Genomic DNA, 11,946 nt, shown 5'->3' with positions numbered 1-11,946 from the left:
GCAAAACTCGGCTGCAGTCACGGGGCCCTGGTGCCCTTCGAGCTCAGCGAGTGTAGACTGAGTCTGGGGGTTTGTGAGGGAACATCGGTAAGTGAGTGTTCTGGTCATGAGTATCAAGAAGTTATACACTTCTCACAAAAAACAGTTTCAGTTAAACTCTGCCTTACGTAATTCCCCCTTCCAAATTTGACACCACCTATACTTAAACCTAGAAGTTAAAATTCAGACAGCCGAGCTAAGGGGAGCACAAGTGTTTCTGGGCCACAGGAGCAGTGACTTTAGAAGAGAAAAACCAGTGAGGCCAACCTTCCACAAGCCTGAGGCGGGCAACTTCCCACAAAACTGTACATGGTACAGCTCAAACACCAACGGGTCCACAGGCCTTCCCCGGAACTGCACGGGACAAGTCTTAGGGACCCCAGATAATCGGAGGACACCTCCCACTATCTGTCTGGGACGTCACTGATGACAGCAACCTTTCCACGTTTCTCAGTTCCACAATTTGTGTGAGCCAACAAGTGTTCAGAGACAGACGTGCACTCTGCCCCAGACTGCCGAGCGCACACTGGGCGCACCGCCAAGTAATCAGCAGTCAGAAGTTCATGCCGAACATCCTTATCCCAAATCTTTGAACGTGGATATGGCACGAAAATTCCTTGCAGGCAAACAGCTTTGCTGACTGTACCCAGGGCTCGGATCCGCTGTCTCCAAAGCACGTCTCAAGCAGACCACGAATCCAAGGGAACAGAAAGCCAGCGCCTCCTGCTTGCTGACACCTGGTGCGATTTTTTTTTCCAAAATGCCGTTTCACAGTCAAATATGAGATTTGAAAATCACAGAAAGTGGAAGTGGCAACACATTTACTTAAACTCATCTTGATTAAGAAATCAGTGAGAAAAGTCCGATTCCTGATGGAAAGCAAATTGTGGTTAAAGGGATAAACAGAAGGACCACATTCTGAGGGTCTTAAAGTGATCACTAAAGCAAGAGAATGTCAAGGACAAGTGTTGAATTGAACATGTTTGTTTAAAGTCATCCCTGATACCCAGATTTCAGGGAAAGGTTTCATGATTCATAAAAGAGCAGTATCTGGTTCCTGTGGCTTTCCGATTGCAAGATAAAAATATGTTTGCAGTCACTTCCCCTAACATGTTTACAAAAGTTCACCCAATTAAAAATGCTTTCGAGAAGATACAGGTGGGAACTGAGCACCCGCAAGGCCCCCAGCTCTGCACCCCTGCGCTGCATGTGGTTAAACGTCACCTCCACATTCAGCACGAACACTTTATTTCCAGCACACACGGCAGCGACACGGTCATCCGGACTGAGCCGTAAATACAGCACCTTCCCCAGCAGGGTGCCCACGATGGTCCCTCGAGGAGGTGACCCTAGGAGGAGGTCCAGCTGTCAGTGTGGTCACCAGAGGTACTTGGCAACACTAGCACAACTGTGACACTGCCTCAGGGACACACAACGGGAGCCTCTGTGCCACAAAGAGGTGCGAAGCAACTCTGAGAGCATCACGGCCCTCTGAGAGCATCAGAAACACTGAGCATGAAGACTCTTCTGGAGAGAAGTGGGACACAGGAACTGTCCACGGGGAAGGGGCTCGAGGACGGCAGGTCTTTGGCAAGGCCTTGCTTGCACACACACGGGTGAGTCAGGCAGGGTGGCCTGTACGTCCCAGTCCTTTCTCCTCCCTGTGTCCCCCCCAGCTCTGGGCTGGGCCCTGTGACCTGCTTTGGCTCATGTCTGGTGGGCAGAAGGGACAGTGTGCCCATCCGAGCCACAGCCTCCCAGGCCGCTCCACCACAAGGATGTCTCCGGGTTGTCATCCTGAAGGTCTGGTTTGGTGGGCTGGTCATGTGGATTTCTCCGCCATATTATACAAGCACCTGGGCTACCCAGACATCTCCCGTAGCACCAGGCATGTGTCCAGGAACCAAACGGGCAGAAACGCCTGCCTTCAAGGCTGCCCAGGGCACTCATACGTGAGGCCAAGGTCAGCAGAGAGGGCTCAGCAGGAAATAGAGGTGACAATTATCCACATAGAAACATTTTTAAAAGCCAACGGCCTGGGCACCATCACCACGAGAGTGAATTCTGATGGAGAAGAAAAGCCCATATTCTGATGTTAGGGGCTGGGAGAATGAGCAGACACCAGCAAAAGAGACTGGGAACAAGTGACCACTGGGACTGGGCGACTGAAGACCGGCACAGCAACTCGAGGCCGCTGGCGACAGACCTTTTCTAAGTCCAGCTGCAAACGCAAATCAGCACTGGACACAAAGGTACAGGAATTCTACACACCACCCCAGTGGACTCCTAAACCAGACCTGGTTGTGCTGGCTCCCACCAGGGCCACAGGGCCACAGCTGACAGCCAGCAGCAGGGGAGAATGCCTCCCCAACAGCCCCAAGTGGAAGGTGGAGAATGAGCTTGCTCTAATCCACTGCGGAGCACAGGACAGGCCCAGCTGCAGCATGCCCACCGTGCTAGCTGCCATGTGCTGGATGCCTAGCTCCGGCATGCCCACCAGTGCCAGCCCTCAGGGCCGAGCCTCTGTCCAAGATCCTGGGAGCACAGCACCTTGTATCAAAATCCACGTGAGGTTCCAAAGAGCAACTTGAAAATAAACTTTGGGAGTACAGCCCCTTCGACATGGAGGACTATTTACAAAAAGACCCCTGCACGGAGCAGATGGTTAATAAGTGGTTCTCTGTACGTATGCATGTGCGTGCATGCACTACATATATGGGTAGGAATTGTGTGTGCGTGCTGTGAATGCATGCACACATGTGTACTATACACATGTGCTTGTATAGGTGTGTACTGCACATGTGTACGTGTGTATACCATGGGTGTACTATACATATGTGTATGTGTATTGCTATATTGTATACATGTGTGTATGTGCATGTGCTGTGCATGCATGTACATGTACTATACACCTTGCTTGTGTGCTACACGTGTGTGAATGTGTATGCCATGTATGTGCTGTGTTCATGTGCTGTGTGTATGCATGTGTGCATGTACTATGCACATGTACTATGTGCATGTGTGTGCTGTGCATGTATGCACACGCATACTATACACGTATATGCCTGTGTAGGTGGGTGCTGTGTGCACATGTGCATGTGTTTATTGTGTATGCATGCTATATGCATGTGTGCATGAACTATATGTGTGTGCTGTGTACATGTTTGTGCATGCACGTGCTACATGTGTGCATGTACCATGTGTGTGTGCTATGTGCGTATGTGCGTGCCATGTGCATGGCTTATATATTATATATGCATGTGCATGTATGCAGTGTGTCATTGATACATTTCCATGTGTGTGCTATATATACATGTGTGTGCATGTGTGCTGTATATGTATGTATATTTTCTGGTGTGTGTACATCGTGTGTGCATGTGCATATGTGTAGGTATGCATGTACTGTGTGTGCATGTGTAGGTGCTACATGTGTTCGTGTTTCCATGCACACGTGTATTACATTTGTAAGTATGTATGTATGTCCTCATGTGCATATGTCAGCAGTAACACACTGGTATCGGAGTGATCATACTACAAATTAAGGTGGAGGATAAACTATGATATAGACTGTTGCCTAGAATTACTTGACGTTGATTTTTAGGGTAATCCTATGAATCCTCAATGTAATGCCTTAATGGTGATCCTCCCCTAGATTTTAAACACCATCTGATAAAATCTTCCTGCCGTCACCATGCTCCCACCATAAGGGCTCGTCCTCAGCTCTTCAAACAGGTCGAGCTCTCCACGCCCAGGCCCAAGCACCCATGATGCCTCTGCCAAATGCTATTCCTGGCATTGCGACGCCCCCCAATGCCAACCCCTCCATCCAGCTCCTCCTCCTGCTCAAGTGTCACCTCTTTAGAACCTATACTGTGTGAATGCATCCTGCCATGGTCTCTGTCAACACCTCTCTTGCTTTCTCTACTGCATGTCCCACAATTCACAACCACTTCTTGCCTATGTGCTTACATGTTTCTAGTCCGTTTCTCTAAGCTATAAATTTACCACTGTCTCTGTAAGGAAAGAATGTGTCAACTTGCCTACATGTTTTCAAAGTTCCACAAAAATCAGATTTCGAAATAAGAAAACACGTAAGATTAAAACCTCTGAGCCCAAGATACCAGCTTCACACAGACAAGGCCAGGAGATGTGAATGGCCCCGTGTGCATCCCATTCGTGCATCCAGCTTGGCATCTGGTTTCAAGGTTGAAGGGCTCAAAGGGGAACCCAAAACCCCTTATGTCACCAAGCATGTTTAAGGATGTTATTCCCTTCATACAATTTTTAAAATACATTTTAAATTTACATTTACCTTGAAGCACTTTTTCTCGGCATTCATCTAGGCTCCACTTTATAACATAATCTTGTGACGCAGAACAGATCAGAAGTGGATCTGCTGTGTTTCCAAACGCCACAGCAGTAATTGGCTGATGGTGTCCTCTTAAGATTAGAAGCTAAAAAGTTAAAAAACAAAAATACCATAGAGATAACACAAAATAAAAGGACCTAACAACATAGCCTCAAACCTAAGAAATTAAATGGATTAAATTTGTCAAATATGTTTATTTCATATGTTCGTTTCTCATTTATTAAAATTCCTGTCTGTGTGCTTCTACATTATTCTCTCGGGTTAACCCTGTCACCGTTCTCGGCACCACAGATAACACACTAGTAACAGGATGCAGGTGGCTCTCCCAGTTCCTCGTTACTTATTACACAGCCACGTGCTGCATCCGCTACGTGCCACAAGAGAGGACAGCTGTGCTGCCCGTGGCAGGATGCGGGAGTCACAGGGCCTGGGCGGCAGGAGCGCGCCCAGGCGGCTGGGAAGGCCGGGCACGCTTACGAAGCTGCGGGTGAGAGGTGGGCGGGGGCAACGCCCCGGTGGCCCCGCGAGGAGTTCTGGTGGCACTCTAGGAAACCGGAAGCCAGCAAAAATGGACGAGCAGAGGAATGCAATGACCAGCCGTTTCTCAGGCACACAGCACTGCTGCCAGTGCAGGAGACCGGAGTGGGACATGGAGAGACCAACACACTCCGGGAGAAACGACGAAGGCCTGCACCAGAGGCCGAGACGGGCCTGGCGAGGAGGTGAGGGTGAAGACCAGCCAACGGACATGGAAGGAAGGAGGAAAGGACGACAGCAGACAGTCACATCACAGGCTGAAGTCCCGGGTGGACGGCGGCAAAGACAGGAAACACAGCCGGACACAGGAGGCAGTCGGGACGGACCAGGCGTCGTACGCTTCGCGGACAGCTGACATGCTCCCGGGCGGGCAGTAAGTAGGCAGCGGGCGGTCTGACGGGAGGGTCACCACCAAACGTGAGGCCAGTCCTGGGTACCAGGCTCCCAAGGAGATTCGCAAGAAAAAGGGGACAGAATCTACACGTGAAGAATTAAGATCACAGAGAAGAGGAAAACAGAGAAGGGATCCAGCGTGGGAGGCCACTTCTCCCATGAGGACAGCGCTCAAAAGGCAGCTTCCTGATCATTCCTGAAAGGCCATTAAAAAGCTGAGATATTTATGAGGCTACAGGGACTAAAATGGTGTAAATAAATGAACGCGTCATTTTCAGGGCCATAAACAGACACTTCTTTCATCTGGTTATTGGGAGAAAGGCAAAAAGTTCTGCCTCGCAAAGTACTTTGGAGAAAGTCGGCAGCCTCAGAGCTGAGCACTCTGTGTTTCCCTTAAAACACTATGGATGCACTTTAATAAAATTCTGCTTTAAAAAAAGAATACGGCCTTCTCACACAGGGTAAGGGGCATGCTGCTACGCGCCCTAGGCTGAGAGCAGGGGCCCAAAGGGTCAGACAGACGAAACGGAGGAGCCCCACGAGTGCCGACAGCCACCTTCACGTTCTCCTCACCCCTGGCTGGACTGTGGCGATCGGGGACCACAGCACCCTCGGCCAGCGGGCAGGCAGGACCTGAACTCTCTTTGGCAGAAGCGAAGACCATCAGGAGCCACAAACGCAGCAGTGTATCTTTTTTCATGATAACGTGCAGCAACCAATCAAAAGTAACTGGGAATTCAAGGCGATAAGACCATCCAGTCGGAAACCAACCGAAATGAGAAACCACGAAAAACACCCAGAGGCCATCCAGATGGCCTGGAAACCAACCCAGAACTGATCCAGATGTTAGAATTACTGGTTTAGGACCTTAAAAGTCGTTATAACTTTATTCTATATGTTCAAGAAGCTAAACAGAAGCACTAAGTATATTTTAAGACCTAAATCTAACTTCGAGAGATGAAAACTAGAATGACAAATGAAAAATACAGTGAGTGGGATTACCATCAGATGAGATGTTGCAGAAAAAGAAACAGATGATCTGAACAGGCTTATGTCTATTAAAGAAAATAAATCAATAATTAATAACCTTCCAAAGCAGAAAGCACCACGCCAAGATGGGTTCACTGGTGAATTCTGTCAAACATTTAGGGAAGAAAGTATACCAATTCTCCACAGTCTCTCTCATTAGAAACAGAGGAACTACTTCCTCACTCATTCTATGAAGCCAGAATCACACTCATACGAAAACCGGATGAAATATTACACGAAAACTACAGACCAATATGCTCAAGAAAATATTCAGAATATTAGCCGATCAAACCCAACAATGTATCAAAGAAATCGTACACCATAACCAAGCGGAATTTACTTCAGGCATGCAAGACCGGTTCAGCATTTGAAAGTCAATGAATGTAATTCATCACAACAGGAAAAAGAAGAATCGCATGATCACATCGATAGATGTAGAAAAAGCATTTGACAAAATCCGACACCGATTCATGATCCAAACTGTCAGGATATTAACAATAAAGGGGAACGTCTGCAACTCGATAAAGAATAGAGCTACGAAACACTAACAGCTGACGACGGCGAGAACCTGGAATCGTTCCGTCTGGGATCAGAAAAAAGGCAAAGATGTTCCCTCTCACTGCTCCTTTCCAACATCATACGTGAAGTCTTAGCCAATGCAGTAAGATCAAAAAAAAAAAAAATTTAAATGCAAAGGTACAGTGACTCGGAAGGAAGGAGTAAAACTGTCTTTGCCCACAGATGACAACCCAAAGAACTGACAAAAAAATTCCTGAAACTAATTATACAAAGGTTGCACAATACAAAATTAATATACAAAAGTCCATCTTTTTCCTATATATCAGCAATAAACAAGTATAATTTGAAATTTAAAGCACCTACACAAAAGAAGAAATTTTTTAAATACCACCATTTACATTAACACCCCCAAAATGAAATAGGTACCAATCTAACAAAATATGTGCAAGATGTCTACAAGGAAAACTACAAAATTCTGTTGGAAAAAAAGCAAAGAAGAACTAAATGAATGGAGAGATATTCCACGCTCACAGACAGGAAGACTCAATATGTCAAGATGTCAGTTCTTTCGAATTTGATCTACAGATTCAATGCAATCCCAATGAAAGTCAACGAATTCTAAAATTTATATGGAGGCAAAAGACCCAGAATAGCCACACAATCCCAAAGAACAACAACAAAGTTGGAAGACTGCCAGCCACCGCTTGACTCCAGGACTCACTGTGAAGCTACACTGGTCAGGACAGGTCAATGGGAGGAAATGCAGAGCCAGAAACAGAGCAACATAAAGTCAATGATCTCTCACAAAGGAGCAAAGGCAAGTCAAGAGAGAGAACTGTAAACTCCTAGAAGACAACCTCGCGGAAAATCTAGATGACAGGTTTGGCAATGAATTGTTCGATCCACCTAAGGCAAGATCCACCAAAGAAAGACTTGATAAGCTGGACTTAATTAAAATTAAAACGTTCTGCTCTGTGAAAGACACTATCAAGAGAATAAAAAGACACACAACGGATTGAGAGATATTTGCAAAAGACACGTCTGATAAAGGACTATCAGCCAAACTACACAAAGAACTCTTAAAGCAAGAAAAGACCTGATTTAAAAATGGGTAAAAGATCTTAACAGACACCTCATCAAAGAAAATGTACAGACGGCAAGGAAGCATATGAAAAGAAGCTCCACTCACATGTCACCGGGGAAATGGAAATTAAAGCCACGATGAGCTACCACTACACGCCTATTAGAATGGCCTGAGCCTGGAACACTGACACCACCGAACGCCGGCAGGGACGCAGGGCGACGGCACTCTCATCCACTGCTGGTGGAAAGGAAACATGGTGCAGCCACTTTGGAAGAGTTTTGTGGTTTCTATTTATAAAAGTAAACATACTCTTACCATGCAATCCAGCTCTTGTGTTCCTTGGTATTGACCCAAAAGAGCTAAAACTTACATGCACACAAAATCTCGCACATGGAGGTTTACAGCAGCTTATTCTTAACTGCCAACACGTGAAAGCGACAAGAGGTCCTTCAGCAGGTGACGGATAAACAAACTGTGGTCCATCCAGACGATGGAATGTTATTCAGCTAGAAAGAAACGAGCTACTAGGTCATGAAAAGACATGGAAGAAACTTAAATGCACGTTACTAAGCGAAAGAAGCCAATCCAAAAAGGCCACGTTCTGTGTGAGTCCAACTACATGACAGCCTGGGAAAAGCAACACGGTGGAGACCATAGAAAGATCAGTAGCTGCCAGGGGTTATCAGAGGGTCGGGAGGAACAAGTAGGCAGAGCAAAAAGGGCTTTTAGGGCAGTGGAAATTCTCTGCATGAAACTATAATGATGGATACGTGTCATTACACATTTGTCCAGGCCCACAGTGTCCAACAGCAAGAGTGAGCTAAGGTAACCTACGAACTCTGGGCGATAATGATGTGTCCGTTTAGGTTCATCGCTGTAACTAATGTATTCTCCAACGGGGTGACGATAACTGGGGGACTATGTACGTGTGGGAGCAAGGGGTATATGGGAAATCTCTGTACCTTCCCCTCAATATTTTGTGAACCTAAAACTACTCCTTAAAAAAAGCCTTAAATTAAAAAAAAAAAAAGGTAAAAAGAAGCCAAATTTTCAAAGCAAGGAATATTTTCAGAGATAAAGAATGTCACTTCATAATATTAATGGAGTTTATTCATCGAGAGGACATAAAAATATTAAACATTTACATGCTTAATAATAGAGCTTCAGAATACATGGAATAACACTGATGGAAAAGGAGACAAATTCACACGGAGAGTCACAGATTTCAACATGCCTCTCCCGGTGAGTGACAGAACAAGTGGACGGCGAATCAGCAAGGACATGGGAGACCGGAACACCAGAAACCAGGGTGACCTAACTGACATTTATAAAACAAAAGGCACGCAAATATTTATAGCAGCTTTATTTATAATAGTTAAATAAAATATAAAAATAACCTAAATGCCCTCCAACAGAAAAATGAATAAACAAATTGTAGCTTATTCATACAATGGAATATTACTCAGGGATAAAAAGAATGAACTATCGGTACATTAGTAATATAGATAAGTCTCAAAATAATTATTCTGAATGAAAAAAGCCAAACAAAAACAGTAAATACTGTCTGATTCCATTTATATAAAACTCTGAAAAATGCAAACTAATCTAAAAGCTTATATTTAGAATACATAAAGAATTCCTTCAAATCAACAGGAAAAAGACATAATCCAAGAGAAAAATGGCAAGATGTCGAACACATACATCATTCAACCTTGACAAAGATTAAAAGGAGAAAATGTCTAAATAGCCAATAACTGTACGAAAAGGTGCTAACCATCAAGAATCAGCAGGAAATTGCAAATGAAGTACCACCACGCCCACCCGAAGGGCTAAGATGAAAAGGACCACAGATAGGTGAGGATGTGGGTCCTCTGGAGTACACCGTTTGGAGTACAGACTGGAAGTCTTCTTAGCATTATCTTTATCCGCTAAACTAAACATACGACTCCCCTATGACTCAGCAGTTGTACACACATGTGTACCAAAGGACATTTTAAAGAACATTTGCAGCAGTCAAAATATAGAATCAACAAACGTCCACCAACAGCAGAACGGGTCAAGTGTGGTCTATCCACACGATGGGACACTGTGCAGTAATGAGAATGAACGGTATGGATGAATCTCATAGACATGATGGTGAATGAAAGAGACCAGCGCAAAAGAATGCATAATACACGACCCCACGCACGCAAAGTTCAAACTCAAGAAACACCCACCTACGGTGCTAGAAGCAAGGCGGTGCTCCCCGTGGGGCGGGAGAAGCGTGCACCAATCAAGAGGAGTGGTCACCCAGCTGTGCTCGCTTGGTCATAACCACGATAGCAGGCACTCAGTGTCGGGGATGCACTCCTCTAAGCATTTCGTCGTTCACAGAAAACAGTCAGCTCAAGCTGGCAATCTGAATGTATATCTCTACGCTCAGGGGGAGAATCAAGATATAGCTTTCTCTTTATAATGATGGGTGGCTGCTATTAGCTAGGTGATTGCCAGTGAGATTGAAAGTTAAAAAAGTTTCAAAATAACCGTGGTCCTGGTTCCTACCTACTGTAGTCACAGTTCTCAAACTCCTGAAGCTCAAAATTAACACAGAAATTATTCAAATACCACACATGTGGATAGAATTTACTTTTTTCATTTTGGACAAGGAAATTTGTTTTTATTAAGAGTTTTCAAATAATGATATTACTCATGAAATAAGCTTAGAATGAAAACAAATAATGTCTTTAAAACTATCGGTTTGATGTAAGATTCTGCAATACACGTGACAAACGTCCTTAAATGTGTTAATATTAAAAACCTACAAAATTTCAACTTATTTTGATTGTGTTAAAATGAATCTCTTCTTACATCTATCCAAAAAGATAATCTGCACACCTATGTTCATAGTGGCATCAGTCACGGTGGCCGGGACATGGAAGCAACCGAAGTGTCCTACGATACGTGACTGGATAAAGAAGCTGTGGTACATATATACAATGAAATATCGCTCAGCCAGAAGAAGAGATGAAATACAGCCATTTGCGACAACATGGTTGGGCCTCAAGACAATCATGCTAAGCAAAATAAGCCAGACTGATAAAGTTGAAAACCACACAATATCACTTACATGTGAGATATAAACCTAAAAGCAACAAACAAAAAGGACAAACAGAGACTCATGGACACGGACAACAGACGAGTGGTTCACAGAGGGTGGAGGGAATAAGAAGCGGGAAGGCAGACGGGGTCAAGGGGTCAAATATGTGGTGACAGAAAGAAATCTAACTGTGGGCAGTGAACACACAGTGCAATATGCCTTACTGTTGAATTGTACACTTGAAACCTACTGGATTTCGTTAACCAAAGTCACCATAAAAAAATTAAATAAATAAATAAATAAATAAGGGGAAAAGATGAATCTCTTCTTGCTCGTGTTCTTACTAAAGGATTTTTTAAGAAAATGATTCCAGACGTTTTATTTTATAAAAATCAAACTCCATATCACGTTTCTGTTATACCATTTTTCACTCACAGTTGTTAACTGAATGTACAGAGGGTAACGTCACCCAAACAGCATCAGAGAAACAGCCAGGTGACGGCAAGGCTCTCGTGCCACCTGACTGAACAAGAAACGCAAACAACTTCCAAACACCTGGCGAGAAGGGTCCCCGGCGTTCCATACGCCAAGCTCATTGCCATCCACGGGGAAGGCGCAGTGCGGCCCCCGGCACGCCAGCTGGACGTGCGACGCGGACTCCTTGGACTCCGCCAGGTACTTTTCTACGACGACGTCACCTGCACAGCCCTCATCGGTGCAGAAATCCCCCGGTGGCTCTGCCATCTGGAAAGACAAAACAGGCAAAAGGGCTGACGCTCGCCTGCTGCAGAGTCGGCATTACCAGTGCCGTGTGACACACCAGGTGACACACGGCGCGGCGTCCACCGACTCACCGCCCCTCCCTACTCCCAAGGAAGGGGACAAGAAGCCACTGGAGAC

General features: G+C 45.3%; 1 protein-coding gene across 1 annotated transcript in view; it reads right to left on the bottom strand.

Annotated features, from left to right (window-relative positions):
- WDR27 (WD repeat domain 27) overlaps positions 1-11,946 on the bottom strand; it is a 70,412-nt gene that overhangs the window by 53,069 nt on the left and 5,397 nt on the right. Inside the window, exons 2-5 of the mRNA XM_023521739.1 lie at positions 11,602-11,790; positions 4,352-4,493; positions 1,264-1,388; positions 3-63 (exon numbers count right to left, since the gene is read on the bottom strand). Of these exons, the coding sequence (XP_023377507.1) occupies positions 3-63; positions 1,264-1,388; positions 4,352-4,493; positions 11,602-11,790 (517 nt within the window). The remainder of the gene's footprint in view (positions 1-2; positions 64-1,263; positions 1,389-4,351; positions 4,494-11,601; positions 11,791-11,946) is intronic.

This window comes from Pteropus vampyrus, unplaced genomic scaffold (genome assembly GCF_000151845.1).
Source record: "Pteropus vampyrus isolate Shadow unplaced genomic scaffold, Pvam_2.0 Scaffold313, whole genome shotgun sequence".
Classification (NCBI taxonomy): domain Eukaryota; kingdom Metazoa; phylum Chordata; class Mammalia; order Chiroptera; family Pteropodidae; genus Pteropus; species Pteropus vampyrus.
This window is presented reverse-complemented; position numbering and strand designations above follow the sequence as displayed.